General features: G+C 45.5%; 1 protein-coding gene across 1 annotated transcript in view; it reads right to left on the reverse strand.

Moving 5' to 3' along the window:
- Nucleotides 1–18,948, reverse strand: part of LOC143344543 (uncharacterized) — a 331,445-nt gene that overhangs the window by 53,200 nt on the left and 259,297 nt on the right. Inside the window, 2 exon segments of the mRNA XM_076770680.1 lie at nucleotides 4,318–4,372; nucleotides 14,851–14,943. Of these exon segments, the coding sequence (XP_076626795.1) occupies nucleotides 4,318–4,372; nucleotides 14,851–14,943 (148 nt within the window).

Here is an 18,948-nt window from a genome sequence, read left to right on the forward strand (position 1 = left end):
ACGATAAAGTACGATCGCTAGAAACGATATTCGCGCTCTAGGGTCAATAAAAGCGTTAAATACACTCGACTGGTCCGTTTCGATCGATATCAAGCACACGACTATCGTTTTAATTCAAACCATTAACGACGTTTCGTTTGCACTTTGGCCTCGATGACGTTCCGAATTAGAACGTTATTTGTAACTAGCGTTGCTATATTATTGTGTATTTATAAACGAAAGGACGTTCGAAGCTGCTTAATTAATAGTTTCGAGAAAATTAGAGTTGATCCTCGCCGACGATGCGTCGAAAATGGCCGCGCAAAAAGGGGACGAGCCCGTGAAAAATGGATGTAAAAGCGAAACGACGGGATGAAATTTTCAGGAACGGTGGGAAGTTCTTTCGGGATGGCCGCTGTACACGCGTACTCCCGGAGCAGCTTGAATATTCACTCTGTCGTCTCTTATCGCTTTATCCGCGCTGACGGTCGAACAAAGAAAATGGCAAAGAGGACGTTTTCGAAACGGGGTAAAAGAGAGGGAGATAGGCAAAAGGACAATCGAGCGTTTCGTCGGGGATTAGTCGTGAAACGCGTGAAGATTTTATCTCCGCCATCAGAAGATAAAACGTCCTTGAGAATGAATTTTATTTCAAATACTTTAGTCAATTCCGCAGACAACCAGTAGTTGTGGAGACACCCTGTACATAAATTTAAATTTATTTCCAATCAGAGGAACAATTTATAATCCAGTACTATCGTACACCATTCGTATAAGCCGTAGGAATTGCTAAAACTTCTTTGGGTATGTAGCGTCAAAGTAAATGTCAAAATAAACATAGAAGATAGCATAAATTATAGTAGTTGGTATAGTCATCGGATAGAGGATAAAATGCCCTTTAAAATGAGCGTTTGTACGAGTCGATAGCTCTATTAGTTCCGGAGATATGAGGATTTTAATTTCAAGTCGATGCGGTGGCTAGTTTCGGAGATAGGGTTTGTTTACATTTCGATGCGCTCGCGCGAGTTCATTCATCCCCCGCGCGCGTAGATAGTAGACAGTGCGTAGTAAATTCTTGGAAATACTACTACTTCCTGGTCACGTGACTGTCTCGACTCACGCGCGACAAGGAGATCCAGCGCGACGCGTCAGACGGAGACAGCGATAGTCAAATTAAGAAAAATACCCTTTTACATAAATTGCGATATCTCGAAAACGGAAAGTCGGATCGACAAAAACCAAAAACCATTTCAAAGAGGAAGCTTTGCCGCCGCTAACAATGGCGCAATAATGGAGAAAATGCTAATAATTTCGAAACTGCAGGTAATTAAAGTTTTTAGTAAATTAATGCGCGTTGGTAGGCTGCCGTAACACGGGAAACGCCATAAGAGAATTTTCTAAAAATTACCTATTTACATAAATTACGATATCTCCGAAACGGGAAGTCGGATCGGCAAAAACCAAAAACCATTTCAAAGAGGAAGCTTTGCCGCCGCTAACAATGGTGCAATAATGGAGAAAATACTAATAATTTCGAAACTGCAGGTAATTAAAGTTTTTAGTAAATTAATGCGCGTTGGTAGGCTGCCGTAACACGGGAAGCGCCATAAGAGAATTTTCTAAAAATTACCTATTTACATAAATTACGATATCTCCGAAACGGGAAGTCGGATCGTCAAAAACCAAAAACCATTTCAAAGAGGAAGCTTTGCCGCCGCTAACAATGGCGCAATAATGGAGAAAATGCTAATAATTTCGAAACTGCAGGTAATTAAAGTTTTTAGTAAATTAATGCGCGTTGGTAGGCTGCCGTAACACGGGAAACGCCATAAGAGAATTTTCTAAAAATTACCTATTTACATAAATTACGATATCTCCGAAACGGGAAGTCGGATCGGCAAAAACCAAAAACCATTTCAAAGAGGAAGCTTTGCCGCCGCTAACAATGGTGCAATAATGGAGAAAATACTAATAATTTCGAAACTGCAGGTAATTAAAGTTTTTAGTAAATTAATGCGCGTTGGTAGGCTGCCGTAACACGGGAAGCGCCATAAGAGAATTTTCTAAAAATTACTTATTTACATAAATTACGATATCTCCGAAACGGGAAGTCGGATCGGCAAAAACCAAAAGCCATTTTAAAGGGGAGGCCTTGCCGCTTCTAACAATCCTTGAATTATTGATAAAACACTAGTAGTTTCGTAACTGCACGCGTCTAAAGTTTTAGTATTTTTGATACGTGTTAATAGGCTATCGTACGTAAGCCGGGCAGTGAGACAGTTGAATCAGAAAAATTAGCTTTTACATAAATTACGATATCTCCTAAACGGGAAGTCGGATCGATAAAAACCAAAAACCATTTCAAAGGGGAAGCTTTGCCGCCGCTGACAATGGCTCAATTTTTAATAAAACACTAGTAGTTTCGGGACTGCACGCGTGTAAAGTTTAACTATTTTTAATACGCGTTATTAGACTGTTCTGAGACAGTGGGAACTGAATTCTCCTCTATCTTCTTTGCCACGTACTTCCTATTTACGTGTTCAGTGTTAATATATCCACTGTCAATTCTTACCTGGTTGATACCCCGAGGAACCGACTGACGTTCGTGTTAAAATTAGATCTATCCCGTGGGCCGGAACTCGCGGTATCGGCACGGAAACCTGTGGCAAATGCCAGTCGTGCCAACCGTTAAGAGGCGTTAGCCCCGGCGATGCATACCAGGTACGCGTTAAACGGTCCAAGTCGACCTTAATCTCGCCGCGTGTGGGCGAACGCGTGGCTTTAGTTCGCGGATAATTGGGCGATCCGAATGCTAGACCAAATTTCACCAACCGATGCGGTCGTTAAGGAATTGCCGCCACCAGGTGAGAATCGATCGATGGACGGGGGCTGAATCGCTCACGTGACTTTGACGGATCGTGATTCCCCCCCAAAAAAAGAACCAATCCACCCTTCCCTAGACCCCTAGAACTCTGCCCCGGTCGCTCCACAATTGGAAAACTCGATAACGTAGACTCTCGTATTCTCAAAAAATAAAATTTACACCACGTGCAAGTAGTCCTAGAAATTCGTCTATTCTAATCTGGGGGATTTCGTAGACCAGACGAAGATTCGGTTAATCGACGTAATTAAAGGATATCGAGGGAGCATTGCATGCGTCGTGGCGGTGATCTCGGTTTCGAAACAGGGTCGAACTTCCTAAAACCCAACGATCACGCGGCTGGAACCGTGGTGTGCTGGAACTCGGTTCGAACGGCCGCGCGTCAATTAAGTGTCCGATTACGGACTAACGAATTCGCCCTATAATTAGAAACGCTTTCGTCGCCTGTTCTCGCGCGCGATCCGGGTTATTCGAACGGTTCCCAGCTTGGGAAACACTTGGCAGCCGACGTTCGTCATTGTTGCTCGAGTGCCGATTATTTATAACCGTGCGACTCGTGCTCGAGTAGAAAAAAGTCGCGTCGATTCGATCGGGTCGACCATCGAGGCGCAGAGAAATGCTGTTTCTCTCGCGAGCTTCGAACGATATTCCAGTTTAATTAATATTAAAACTTTTGGATTTGTTTTCCCCAATCAATGTAATATAAAAATCTGTTTTAATCGATATGGACCATCACGCGTAATGCTACTAGGTCGAGGATCGAAACGCAATCGGAATTTAATGTTTTCGACTGGTGGGTCTGGTCAAGACGAAAACCTGGCTTAAACTTTCGCCAAATACGAACGCTTGCTGCAAGCCCTGGGTCGCAACTGGACGATCTGGTAAGCCGGATTAAGTCACGATTTGAATGGGGTCGCACAATGGAATCGTGATTAGATTTAGATTAAAGCCAATTGCTCGGACGATAGGATTAGAGCGAGACCGTACGATCTCGGGGATTTTGCAGCGATGAATTGTGCTCGATGACCTCTCTGTTATCTGTTGCTACCAGGAGTACCCCAGAAAATTCAACGACGGACTGCTCTGTGGCCAGGAACGGCTTAGAATTCGTTTTACACCGTATGAATTAGACAGAACATAGTCAAAACTTTGTTTCGAATAAAAGCGACTGCTACAAATGTAGTAAACTATTTCAAATCTTAACCCTTTGCACTCCACTGATGACAAACACTGACTGAATTTAGTTATAGGCATTTATACATTTTTGTCTCATCAAAAGATTGCAATTGGTATTGATAGTTGTTAAAAGCAAGCTACGAGTCTTAGATTCGAACCATTCTCGAGACACTGAGTGCCAAAGAAAATTAGTACCTTTTCTTAGTGAAAAAGAATTTGACGATACCAGCTTCCAAGACTAAAATTGCAAACGTTAATGTGAAAAATAAACGTGGACCTACCGTTGGGTACCGTCGGTGGTTTTTTCGTCTGCACCCTCGCTGTGGCGTTGTTCACCTGTCGAATTAAGAACAGAGCGTTAGAAATCGTCGAACGTATCGCAAAACCGGTCTTCTAGTATCGATAAACGTCGAGATCCGTGCTGGCCAGCCCTTCCATCGATTGCATTTTCAAAGACAACTTCCTCTCGAATATTTCACTCGAACAAATTTACCAACTATCTCAGCTTCGAAATCGCGAATAATTTTGTCGTGAGAGTCGAAGGGCGAACGAATTCGCGTTCGTCGGTAGCTGTCGATGAAATTGCATTGTCTCGATGATACAGCATGTTTCTTTTCGCCCTCCCCTCGCCCCGAAATGACAAGAGAACCGCAGTGGTTCGTGTGAAAATCGAACAACGCCAATTTCGCGCGGCCACGCACGAATCTCGTGATCGCGAGCACGTCGATGGACGCATGATCGGACCCGCGGATGCAATTCTTCCGCGCGTCGCCTCGATATTTCGTGGAAATTACACGGTGGACAAAAAATGAGAGAGAAAAAAAAAATCGCCACGCGGAATGACGTTTGTGCGTCGATCGACGAGCGTCGGAGTAATTTGTCGTCGGAAATGGTTGCAGCTGCGCGTCGCCGTCTCGTTTCATTAATATTTTTTGTTCCCGTTTCTGTTCGATGTCCTCGAAAAGTTACGTTATCGAAAGTTCGCGAGTCGCGTACGACGTTCAGCTGCACGTTTCGCTTGAATTCAGATATCTCCCCGGTGTATTTCTCGATCGGATTCGAAAATCTGGCGGCCTCGTCGATGTGTACGCGTCAAACCCCGAAACGAACGTGGGAAACTTTCCGCCAAATCCTCGAATCGGACCCTCTGCATGCTCTAAATTCAAGGAATGCTTTAAACGTCGCTTATCGAGGAGGAACAGGCAGAATTTCGGAGAGCCTCTCGGAGATTTCGCCTGCTGGAACTCTCTTAGCCGTGAAGACGATAAAACAACAACAGAACAATATTTTATTGCATCGAAATATCTTCGTAATTAAAATTTCTACTCGACCATCGAAATACTAGTTAAAGATTTTTATTTCACGAACGAATCGTCTCCAGGGCCAAGAACGAAGATACTCGTTCGATCGCTTCAAGCCGTAACTAATTTCTGTCTTCGAAGGACTCGTTTCCAATTCGTTATTGCGCGAAGAGCAACCCTCGGATTTCTCAGGGCATCAGGAGCGATCGATCGACGTCCTTCGAGCTTAAATTCCGGGAAAGCTGAGCACGTGAAAGGAATCATCTCGAAACGTTTCAGCGTAGAATGCAATCTCGACATGAAAAAGATAAAAAAAAATAAAAAAAAAAACGAGAACCAAACGACACAAAGGCGAAAAGACGTTAAGGTATCGTCGTCGAGCGCTCTGCTTTCCCGGTGACGATTGAGAAACGAAACGGTGGTGGGGTAGGGGGGAAAAAATCAAGAGACTGTTGCCGTCGATTTCCGATTATTTCAATTTCGCGCGAGCACTTTCGTCGCTGAGCGAAACGGAGAAGCTCCGCGAGCTTGACTTCGCTTTATCCCGCTGGCTTCCTCTCTTTACCGTGCACTCCCGTCCGCTTTTCCGCGCTTTTCCTAGCCGGGGAAACGCCTCGTCGACGCTGCAGTTTCGCGTCTCGTTCTCTGCCACCTGCGTTCCCATTCACGGTGGGGAAAAAAACGTATCGCTTTCGACGTTTTTCGAAATTTCACAAAACTGTCAGACGCACAGAAATTTAATAGTGATATTTCGGTCATTGTTTTCCCAATTTCTAGCGTTTCTTCACGCGTTTCGAGCACAAACGAGCGTCACTCCAGGAAATTAATATCCATAATCCACCAACCACGTATTTCCTGTTTCGTGGCTGCGTATCGATTATTGGGGAATTCATTTATCGGAAGTGGTTCATTTCTCTATTATTTCTGATGTTCCTCCGTACTTCGTACGATCGTAAACGAATTACGTAAACGTGTCAACGTACTTCTTGCAATAACAATCGTGCAATAATAATTGCTACAGGAAACTTCGTAATCTAAAACGTTTCACGCTTCGAGGATTATTTTCGGTAGGAGAACCGGACTCTTCGATTATTAGAATCCGTGTTGGCGTTATTCTGCATCGCGTGACCCGTCGTGTCACCGTTTTTCGGAGGGTGTTGACAAGTGCGCCAACAAGAGGAGCAACAGGGGCTCGAAAAGCGCTGAAATTGCTACTTACGGTCCCTCCGGGGTCAATGAATCCATAAATGAAAGGGGTTCGAGTATTTCTTTAGCGAAACATTCCTGGATCTGATCGTATCATCCGGTCGGTAGAAATTATTTCGTACCTTGGACCATCGAATTACCCCTTTTCCACCCCTTCTGTTCGGTTTTCCCGAGAATTGCGAGGGTCAATCGCGCCATTTGCATTTTACGATCTTGTTTCCAGCAACGAGGATTCGACGTCGCCGTTATAGCTATGGCCGGATTAAACGAACGTTGCTGCACCTAACGAGCTATCGCGTCTAATTTTCCCGACGGGAAATTACGGTCCTAAGGTGGCCCTAAATCGGCCAATTGGATTACAAACTGGACAAAACGTTTCGAGGGTCTCATCTCGTAAATTCAACATCGCGTTTCGTCGATTGTAAATTGTCGTACGTTCATATTTCCCAACAAGATTCGTTTCTCGAATCTCCGCTGTTCTTTTTCACAGCCAGGAAGATTTACATTCAGTAGCAATAATACACACGTCTTTGTTGTGTCGAGATTCTATACGATAAAAATTAAGCGTTCGGTGAGGAGGAGAAGAAAAGAGAAAGAGAAAATTAACGTACACGAGGAACAATAAGTATACGTTTGCCACAAACTGGGTACAGCACTTATTAACCTAACCTCCATCCATATTAATAGTCCTCGAGTACGTGGTGCGTAAACAATGGTACAAACTATTCCACTTAGACGCGAGATTCATAAAAACACAATTATTATCAAATACTGAAATTATTAGGGGACAAAATTCTCCTCCAAAGGATGTCTTTTTATAGAATCCCAATTTTTCTCGAATTTACAAATACTTTACAAATACTTCACAAAGGCTTTTCCTCTTGAACGCTTTATTTACGAAAGTATACTAACTGCGTGGATACTTCTTATGCAAAAATGTATGCTCGTGCCAACGGGCACGAAAACAAGAATTAATCGTTCTGGAGCAACCTAAATGGAGAACGTTACGAAAGTGTAACGCGACGAATCTTACTGTCAGCGAGTAGATTTTGGCACGTGTTCGATACGGGAGAGAGAATCGAGATCGGCGCGCAACAAACAAGCAAACAAACGACGGGCAGGGAATACAGAGAGAATCCGTGCTTTCGGGATCGATTCTCTCGTTGCCTTGTTCGCATCAACGGATGACAAACAATACGCGCGGCGGGATGAACCCCGAAATCTTTGTTTGCCATCCATGTATCGTATTAAGCGTCCACGCTGAAAGCCTCCGGTCTCGCGCATGTAAATCCGCGTAGCAATTGTTTTGCAAATTAGACTCGCGATACGCGTCCACGCTCTATTGTCCGCTTCTCGATCGATTTTTATTCTTTCGCCGACCGCCACAGCAAAACTGTACAAATTCGTTCAATTTTTTAGGATTTCGTTTTGTCGTTCAAGCGGGATACCGTTGCCTCCTCGAAACTACTTTCGATCCGACACGATCTTCCATTCAAACTCGCGCTCCGATTTTCGACATCGAGAATGGATCGTAGCTTCCAGTAACGAAATCAATGGAATTGTTTCAAATAATTAAATTGGGAATGCATTTAAGTCATTTAAGACACTGAAATAGATTTCTAAAATCTTTTCATTTTTCCTTAGCATTCGTGCTTCGCGAGCAATTTGTCGTTGATAGAATCGTTTGGAATCGCGAAAACGCAGAGCCCAGAAAGGCTGATGTTCCTTAAAACAACGCATCGAGCTTAAAAGCGTTAAGAGCCACTGATCCGGACGTATTTAATATTATCGAGGCTGATCGAACAGTTCGATACCTCGATGTTCCGTTCGCGTATTATTGCCAAAGGGTTCCTGTCGGCATAATGATAATAACAACGTCACTCGCGCGGATAAACGTCGGCGCGGCCATTTGTTCGCCGATGCAATAATATCGATCCGATTAAGGGACCTCATTGTACCTGTGACGAGGCTTCAATTGGCACCTGTGCATGGCAGACTAACGCTTAACCGCTTGGCCCCGGACGACGATTCCATTCGACGCTGTCATCGACGTCGTCGACGTTCGATTAATTGCAAAAACTGGCCCGTGGTACTGGATCCACGTTGCAATAATACTCGCGACCGCGTTTAGGCGTCGCGAGAACCCTGTTCGTGGCACGGAACTGACACGGAACGATCCACGATTTCCGGCCGATCCGGCGTTATCAGCACGATCTGAATTGAAACGCAGGAAGCGAGTAAATCTAACTGGCCCGCGAGTAAATCGTGGCTCGTTAGGTCGGCCCGGGACGGGGCTCGACGATCGATTTTTCGAACCACGCTTCCAAACTACGTCCGCTCGTTTGCTCGTATAATTTAATATTGCAGAGGCAAGGCTGGTATTTTGGTCCTCAACTTTCGAACGACAGAAGGTGGAATATCATAAAGATAAATCAGATCGCGAATCCCTGCATTGCACGAATGTTATTTCATCTTCCAAGAATAATCAACGAGTCTTCGATCGAATTACTTTTCCAGCGTGCTCGAGATTGGCGAGGAAAAAGCGCTCGATGTTGATTAATACTACGGGACGATAAGACCGATGGCGGCGCCAATTCGTCGGGGTAAACTCCGTAATGAATAAGGAAACTGGTTCGCCGTGCAACGGTGTTGCCGATGTAATCGGTACACGAGAACTTTTCTCGTTACCAATCTTATCATCCGTGTCATAATTCACGAGCATTCTATCGCGTACTACACACTGGTAACGAAAGTGTAAAATCTTCTATTAGGATTAATCCTTCACTCGAAACGAGCTCGAGATGTCCTTTACCGTTTTGCAATCCGAAACTTCGTTACCGAGATACAAGCAGTTAAAGTTTCGAGGTGAGTCAGCTGATCGTGTGGCCTCCATGTTGGCAGTCACATATCGAAAACTTCGAGTGCTCGTATCTCGACAACGTGGTCTCGTATCGCAAAACGGGAAAGGACTTTTTGTTTCGTACAGGCGCGATTCTATATCCTTGTCCACGGGCTTTGGACAATTTTGTGCGATCTAGGTACGCCCTCCGGTCGGTCGTATCTGCATAAATTTGACTTGCTAAACCCGAAAACTCAACCTGCCGCCACCTGTCGTTACGCTAGCAGCGAACGACGCCAGTAGGTCGACGAGTCACCGTGGAACTTCCGCCTTCTTGGAATGTCGCGGTTCCGGCCGCCGCGGAGACGGTTTTTGTCGTTGCTCGTTAATCAGTTTCGACCTTCGGGCCTCCGCTGGCCTTTCCAGCTTCGGACACTTGGGAAATCGATTCGACGTCGAGACAGGGTAATATGTTGGCTGTGCAACTACACGGATGATAGATACAGTACGATGGGGATCCGTCGGTGACCTGGATAGGTCAAACGTTGCAGCCACTTCGTCCGAAAGATGACAGATCTGGGCTAGAATCCTAATTCGATAGGGTTGGCTGTTGTTGCTCCGAGAGAAGCATCGACGAAAAAGTTCTCGGTGATATTCTGGCATTGAAGGTCGGAGTTCACGACAATCACGAGCACTTATCTTATTACTGATGCTTATCGCGACCGCATCAGGAAGAGCTAATTGACAATTTTCTGCCAACGGACGAATAGGTCAGAGATCATTCGAGTCGTGCGCAGTGCTTGGCTAAGAAACTTCGACTTTTGTTATTTATGCTAACTGCTGATAGCCAGTGATCGATGTTTCATATTTTCAATAAAAGAGTTATCAATCTTTTCCAAATCCTTTAAATCGTTCTCTGTTTACACCCCCGACGACGTTCAACCGCCTCGTAACTATTAATTTTCTTCTATTTTTTTAGTCCCTTCTCGTCGATATCACTCTCATTCGCGGTGACCCGGAATCCCCGCGAGAACTTTCTTGCTCTCCGCGTGTCTCGTCGAATACTTGCTCGTTAATCTGCATTCTCGAGACGATCGACGTAATTCCAGGCCCTCCAAGTCGCTGTCATTTGTCACGACGTCGAGTCCTACGCGACGTTTTTAGATCCTCCATATAGTTGGGCTCATCGTTTATTCATTCGGCTCGTTTAAACAACGATCCGCTCCTCTCGACGGTGTCTTCGTCTCGATATCGAGGCTCGAATACATCCCGAATAATATTCTGCCCCGGCGTCGTTAATCTGCATGTCGTTCCAGGAATTCCAGGACCCGTATCGACGTTACCAACATCAGAAGACGATTCTTTCTTTTCCCAAAACGTGGACGATCGCGAAACATCGGTTTCGAATATACTTTCGATAAAAAATTAAGTTTCGAGGATTTTGCAAACAAAGGAATCGCGCGGGGGGGTTGGCCGTTGGCCGGGTCGACAACGCTTTCAGCCATCGTGCAAAATTCAGGCGCTAACGAGGCCGAAAGACCTTCGATAATCGAGGAGTATCGGGCCGCGCTGGCTCTCGCTAACTACTACCGGTGCTTAAACCAGTTTAAACTTCCCGTGGACCTTTTAACGGAGGGGGGTTGAAACGCACGCCCCCGCGACACCGCCAGATACCCCATTCGCCGGCCCATTATCTTAACGAACGTCCTTTGTATTCCCCGGCGAGCATTGTGCACGCTCGTTACAAGACTCGAAAGCTCGCGAGGACGACCGCGATATATCGCTCGCGAGGGCGACGAGACGCGCGGAGGTCCTTTTCAGAAGCCATCGATCCCCCTTTATCCGTCACGGGGATAAGTGTAATTTCTTCGATCCCGTCCTCGCGAAACGGAAGACGGTCTCTCGGGGAATTCCAGGATCCATCTCTCGTACTCGCGTTGGAAATTAGAGGTTAATTAGTACATGGAACAGGGGGTTGAAACTCCCTTTTGCCGATTAATCCTCCCTCGTCGGATTCCTCTTCGCGGAGAGGACTCAAAAAACCACACTCGAGGTCTCTGTTCTCGGGAACATTCCGAGCCATCGATTTAAATACCATCCATTGCTTTGTCTCAGCGCGTAACAACCCCAAAAATCCTCTTATCGGAATGATCGAATCACGAATATTCGGATAATTTTAGCCGCGGATTGAAGCCCAGGGGGAGAAAAAACGCGCCTCTAATTTGAAATCCGTCTTAATCCTTCCGGCAATTAAAAAGCTGTGCGCGAAAGGGATCGTCGTCGGCCTGTCTCCTCTTCATCGCGAGACGTCTGGCTCACCCCCTACCAGCCACGGTCTTTAACTCCTCGTTAGGACCGACGTCGAAGCCCCCGCCATCTTTTTACCGAGCACGGTGCTCAAATTTTCATTCGCGGTCTCGTTAATTCGGTGCTCGTCTAATAAACGATAAATTAAACGACGTTTCCTCGATCAGAGGTTCCCCAGTGCCCACTTTTGAGCTTCCAAGACCTCTAGCTTTAAATTAAGCCGCTTTCGTATTATTTGGAAAATTACAAGCTAGAAATTTATAGGAGAAACAGTCTCGAAGCATGTTCGTCGCGAATGTTACGGAGGAACACAGGTGGCAGAAAAATCCTGGACGTTCATTCGTCTCACTTTCGGCGAATTACGCCGTTCAAACGGCCCCGCCATTTTTCCCAGTTTGCAGAACGCCGCGGACCGCGGTATATTTCAATTATCCGCGGCTCATTAGGCAGCGACAGAAATACGAGGCCGGCCGAGCTGGTGCAACGCCGTAATTGGGCATTAAAACTTGTTAATTTCGCGTCGCGTTACGCGAAAATTTCATCCTGGCTCGTGATTCTTCAACCGCGCCGCGACGCAAATTAATGCAAATTACTTAATTGTTAGCGTAACCGTTTCTCGGTGCAAGAATTTGTTCGTTTCGAGCTAAATGTCTCGTGTCATCGGTGGTGAAAGTGCTCGCGCGAGTGTCTCGCTTATTTTTACGCTCGAACTTAAACGCTAGCACCGGTGAATCGTCGCGCGAAACGCTTGGCGTACGTTCGTTTGAAAATACGGGGCTCGAAAACGCGACGGGGGTAGATCGAACCGACGCGAGGGAAACTCGACGTAAATGAATTCGATTATTATATCAAATGTATACTTTTAAAGATTGTTACGTTCTTTTAAATAACGAAAATAAAGTTTAACGAAAGCGTGGAATTTTGTATCAGGGTTAATCCTTCACGCGAGACGAACTAAAGAAGTCCTCTACTATTTTGCGATCCGAAGTTTCGTTATCGAGATATAAGCGGTTAAAGTCGCGATGTGACGCTCGGTGTCCGCCATTTGTATCACGGTCAGCTGACCGTGCGGCCGCCATGTTTGCAGTCACGGTATCCACGTCTTTTAGAAATCGTTTGGAAAGAATTTAACGATGGTTTCGAAACGGAATGCATCGTTTTTAAGTAAAAATCGTCGAGTTCCCTGGCGAACCGGAACGCAGTATTGCTCGCGGGGAAAAACGATCGGCAAATAGGGGGTTAAGAAGAAAAGCGTACGGTGTGAAATCGGTCGTGCGATTCCCGTGTAACATCGTGTGAGAGAGCGGGCAGTGCGAGGCGATACATTCTATACATTGCGTCGGTCGTCTTCAGAACGATTTCCTCGTGCGCGTGATTGTTTCCTTACCTTTTCGGACAGTTCGGGGATCGTTTTTCGACTTGGCCTCGTCAATGTCCCTCGCTCAGCGTTTGCCCGTTTATATCACAATTCTCTCTTTCCCGATCATCATGACAATCCTGTCTTTACTTGCTCTCTCTCGCACGCTCTCTCAATAATTCGTATCGTATCGATCGATCATTACTCTTTATCTTTGCCGCGCGCAGAGGAACTCTATATGGGACAACAAGAGACTCGCGTCAGACACTTCTTTCTCACGGTTTCCGTGCATTGTTATAATTATTATTATTGTTATCGGATTGTTTTGTTATTCTCGTGCCACCAGCGCGATGGTTGGTCGGTGCTCGCTGGCCGAGTCGCGCTCTTTTCTCTTTTGCACGTGCGTGTGTATACGTCGTGTCTCGACACGCGGTATGTTTCTTTTCTTATTATTATTATTATTATTTATTTTTTTTTTACTTTTTTTTATGGACTTTTTTTGGCATCGATTTTTCTCTTTGTCTCGAGCGCGTCCACCCCTTCAACTTCCGTCGGCTTTCGCATGGTTCGTGCCACCCACGCGGACACGTTCACGTTCGCGTTCGCTCCGACGAGCGGGTCTGATTCGATTTTCCCAGGCATTCGTAAGGCGCGACGCGTATCTCGATTAATTAGCGCACGTCCGCGTCGGTGGCGCGGCACGCGTCTCGGATCTGCCTCGCGCTTTCCTCGAGGCGTCGCGACGCAGACTGCCAATGGCGCGAACTTTCGCGAATTTGTCTGGCGATCTAGCGAAAATCCGTTAAGTCAGCCAAATGCTGACTCTCTTGACGAATATAATTTACTTTCAACCCCGAAAATTCTTCGAGACGTTAACAGAACACTTAGGGTATCATAGTCTAACGCATATTCGCTGTAATACGCTCTTTTAAATGCGTAAATTAAGTCGTGCTCGTTCGGACTCTAAATATCCCCTTCGATCGAAAACTAAGGCGCTTATTCATAAAATTTAGACGCGAACTGACATCGTATTATCGTAATAAATTGGATATCCCCAGGATATTGACAGGAAACGTCAATAGATAAGTGATCGCCAGACACGTCGTCCCTTCGATATTTTCAATATATATTCGAACGTTCAATATTCAATTACTTTTCAATGAGCTCGTTTTCGAATCGCGCCATTGATCTGCCTCGCGATCAATTCTGCCAGAGCCATTCGTCCCACGGGAGAATCGAAACCCTATAAAATTAGCAAAGCTCCACGATTCGATCGATCTTTAATATTTCAAACATAATCTTTCCATCTCGAGGGACCCGGGCTCCGTCAGAATTCGAGATCTCGAAACCTAGCGCACGATTCGTCCGTGAGGCTCGAGTCTCGTTGTTCAGAACCGTTCAGTCGCTTAAAACTAAACGCGAGATCCGCGCTCGTGAACGAATAGGACAGAAACCATCTTCAGATGCTCGACGAACGAAACGAATAAAACTAACGATAAAACGTTCACGAGCACGATCGATCGCGTGGCTTAATAGCTAAGAGATCAGTCTGAAATAGGCGACCAACGCTCCGAAAATGTTATTGAATGGAATCTTAGTTATATTAATGACAGATACCGAGGAAGCGATAGGAGTGATGGTCGCCTGCTGACCGTGCGAGAGGCGAATGCGAAATTGTATCGCGTTCGCCTCTCGCGTGCCCCTGCAAATAAGTACATCGTGTATCAAATGAATTAATGGCGATATGTATACATATATATATGTATGTATATATATATATAAGTATAAGAATGTTCATGCACACCTCAATCTTTCTGCCCTCAACCACGGTGCCGTGTAGCCTCTCACGTGCCCGGTCCGCGTCAGCACTATTTGCGAATGTTACAAAACCGAATCCCTGCATGCAAGGACAGACAAAACAACATGCATTAAACTCAACTTACAGACTGCCAGCGCTCTGCAAACGGCCAGCAGACCTAACCGACATTTCGTGCTCCTTGCGTTAACTTTCTCCTCCGAGTATCCAAGAAACAAAGGCGAAACGTAACACCGTAAACACCGACGTTCGGGGCGTTCCCCTCGTCGAAACGACCGCCATTTCGCGGGGGTGCTCGGCGCGCGTTTCGCGCGGGAAACCTTCCCGAGTGTCCTCGGATCGAATTCGGATCGACGTCTACGTCCTTTCATTCAAGATCTCGCGAACGAACGGATCGCGAGCGCGTCGGATTCCCGCGAGTCCGCGTTTCTTTGTTCGCGTTTCCACCCTTACCGCCTCCTTCTCGCCCCCGTCGCTCCACCCTTGCTCCATTCACCCTTGGAACCTATTCTTTCGTTTATTTCTCGGACGCACAATGGCCGTCTGCGAGAAGGCCGCGCTAATTAATTCTCGAGATTCTCTCGAGACGCGACCGACGACGACGAAAGTCCCGCGGGTGCTTCTTTCCTCGAGGCGATCCCGCCGCGATTGTTCGATAGAACGTATCGAAACAGATCGATACTCGTTCCCTTGGTTCAAGGGGGAAAGTCTTCCCGCGAGCCAACGCTCTGAACACTTTTATACGGATCGAGCGGAGTGTAAAGGTAATTTTAGGCATCTAGAAAAAACTGCAGTTCTCTGTTTGAATACGATTTGAAAAAACGATAAGCAAAAATTGCTGCACAGCGTGTTCCCCAGCGAAGGGAAGCTCTTTGTGTCTACCGGAAATATTTGAATAGACAAAATCGCGGAAAAGCTTTACGCCAGCTTCCAGTAGCATTTTTAGATTATATTTTTCCGAGTGTGCAGGACGATTCCAGAAACTGGGAGAACGAGACTCTTTTTGCTTAAATAAATCTACGAATTTTTTTATATGCATTCTGGCATGTTCGTTTAAAATGCAATACTTTACGAGGGTAGTTTTACGGTGTACCTGCTGGAGCAGAGTAATTTTCTACCGTAGAATATGAAATATCTTGCAAAGTACCTTACTACTTTTATGTGGAAGTGCGTCGTTCCAGTTAAGTAAACAATGGATATTGCACCGTTGCAACGAAAGGAAAAACGATATCATCAGAAGATAATAACCCACAGGGGGATCCAACTTTTTCCTATAGAAATTAGTTGTATCTTCCTTGGGGGAGCAACAACTCATTGTCCCAGATTCTAAAACCTGTGCGTTACTTCAGAAAAATATGATTTAAAAAGTTCTCTCGACTAGTTTCGCGTTAAAATAGTTTCAAAGGGAAATTTTCAGTTTTCTGCCCATTAAAACACTAAAGTCTGTGCGATGGGATCGTTAATCTTGCTAGCAAGCGGAGGCCGATCGTTGGTGACTTTCCCTTGAAACAGAAAACGAGTTAATACGATCGTAATTGTACAGAAACTTTTTAACAGACGGGACGCCATTTTGGTACCGCGGTTCGATCGGAGCGAAGGAAGTCGCGTCGAAGGGCCACGGAACGTTGGCGATAAATAAAATTCGCGATTAGATGCACGATTAGAATATTCCAGCCGAAATGTCGGTTCTGCCCAGTGGGTCTGCGAGCGCGTCATACTGCTTACGGAGACGCACCAAACAACGTGCAACAAATAAGTAAATATAAAATCATGGTAAGAAATCATGGTCATGGTCACATTAATCATCTCATTATCATATCATATCATATCGTGTCATGTCATCATGGTCATCGTCATATCATTAAAGACTCTTGCTTGTACCGATAGGTGCGTGTACGAGAAAAAGAAATAAAAAAATATGAGAACTGGGTGGGGGTTAGTACAGTGGGAGGTAAGGAGGAAGTGTCGGTTCGGGATTTTAATTCGGTGCGTGTGATGCGCGCGTGTATGTGTGCGTGTGTGAGATCTGTTCATTTTGCTTCGCGGATACGGTGCTCTGGAGAAGCTGGATAGTCGAAGCCACGAAATTCCTACCCTTCGATTCTCAGATTTTCGACTCTGATCGACAGAGGATGCATGACGTTCGCACTTTGGGGAATAGTGGCCCTCGAACTACTCGCAACACTCGAATAAAGTCCTAAACGAGTCTCAAGTCGAGTCTAAAAACTCCACTCGAGCCCCGTGTTTCTTTCTCGAAGAAATTAATCAGAGTTTCGCGCCCTTTTAGCACCCCGTTGCTGCCAGGGGCGGTTACGTATCGGGGGCTGAGAGAAATCATATTAAAGCCAAATCAAATACGGCATCCTCGAAGAACGAAAGAGGAGAACGCAAAGTTGCCAGAGGGGGGTTGGCCCTGACGTAATGCACGGGTGTTCCCCTCAAGGAACATCGTAACTCGTTTCGCTGGGGGGCCATAATCGAATCGATGGCGGAAATTGAATTGCTCCGTCGAGAATTGCCTTGGAATAATCGAGCTACGATTTCTCTGCGTTTCGTTAATTAATCTCGGGAGGGACGGCCTAATTGGAGGACACAGAAGCCAGGAGGGGGGGGGGGGGGGGGTTGTCGCGGAAACCTTTGCGATAACTCACTTTGCCCGATTTTCCAAGCATATTGTGTGTTCTCTTTTGACTTTGGCAGCCACCAACCGTGAGCGACTTTGAGAAACTCGAGATCCAATTTTCAGGGTGGAAACTGGGGGATTTTTCTTGGCACGGGTGGGAAGGGAGGGGATTAGATTTTCTAATTACAGGAGAATCTGTGAAAGAGCCCCTAAACGCTAAATCTATCGACCATCGACTGCCTCGCTCCTCAGAGAACATTAACGAATATTAATTAATAACAACAGTTACGGAACTTCCATCGCAAGAAAATCAGAGCACGAATGGGGAATTTCGAAACACCAAGAAAAATACTCCCCATCCATTCGTTGTTGTTTATTCGATTCCATTATACCGCCTCTCCTATCAACTAATAAAAACACGTGGGCAAAACGAGAACGTATAAAATAACAAAAATATGTTTGTAAAACCCGTTGCCACGAACACGAATATTTTCACTCGGCTGGGAAAGGATCCCCCGGTACTTTTCAACGAGTTTTCGCGAGACGAATCCTACCCAGCGACGACTCGCTTGGGAAATCACCATAATGTCGATAAGCTGCTCCGACGATATAGCGGATGGAAAAACGTAAGGGGAATCGAATAGGCACCGAATCGATCTCCATATCGAGTACGTGCATCGAATTGTCTAGCGCCAGCTTTACGCGGACTTTGGAATTTCCCGATTTTCCACGGCCCCGTGGCAAATAACACCAGCACGGAACGTCTACAGCAATAAATCGGAATACTCAAATAACGAAACGAAATGAATTTTGACACACGGAAACTTTCATTTTTAATAATTAAGAACGAAGTGAATTTTGTATCTGTAGATTCCATGCACATTTGCAAACGTCCAGTTGTTATCGCGAGCAGAATCGAAGGGCATACTCGTCAGACAATCTGAACGCTCGACTAAAATACACTGTCCAAACGTTTACGCCCACTTTCCACGGTAATTTTCTTCGACGATAGTCCGGAAGAGCGTTTGCAGGCGAGGTTCACGCGACGAGAGATCGCGATCTCGAACGAAAACCTCTTTAAAGCCTTATCGGACTTTGGAAAATTGAGGTTGGCGTGCAGGCCACGCCAACGTCTTCCTCTTCTTTCAGGAAATTAATCCGTGGTCTTACGAATCTTTCGAAACGGACGTTGATCGAACCAGAAATTCGACAAAACAAACTCTCTCTCGAATCGTTCAATTTTGGTCCAATTTTCAAACAGCCATAACTCCTACAATAGTGAATATATTTTAATGAAATTTGTTTCTGAAGTAGAGCCCATGGGTACCTACAAAAAAGTATTAGACAACTTTTCTGTAGGGCGTCAAACAAAATTACTAAACATGAAAAAGGAATTTTTATGAAAAATCGACAGGGGGTAGGTGCTGAAATTTTTCGGTGAAAAAAAATATTCCAAATTGCTC

The sequence above is a fragment of the Colletes latitarsis genome, chromosome 8, assembly GCF_051014445.1.
Source record: "Colletes latitarsis isolate SP2378_abdomen chromosome 8, iyColLati1, whole genome shotgun sequence".
Lineage (NCBI taxonomy): Eukaryota > Metazoa > Arthropoda > Insecta > Hymenoptera > Colletidae > Colletes > Colletes latitarsis.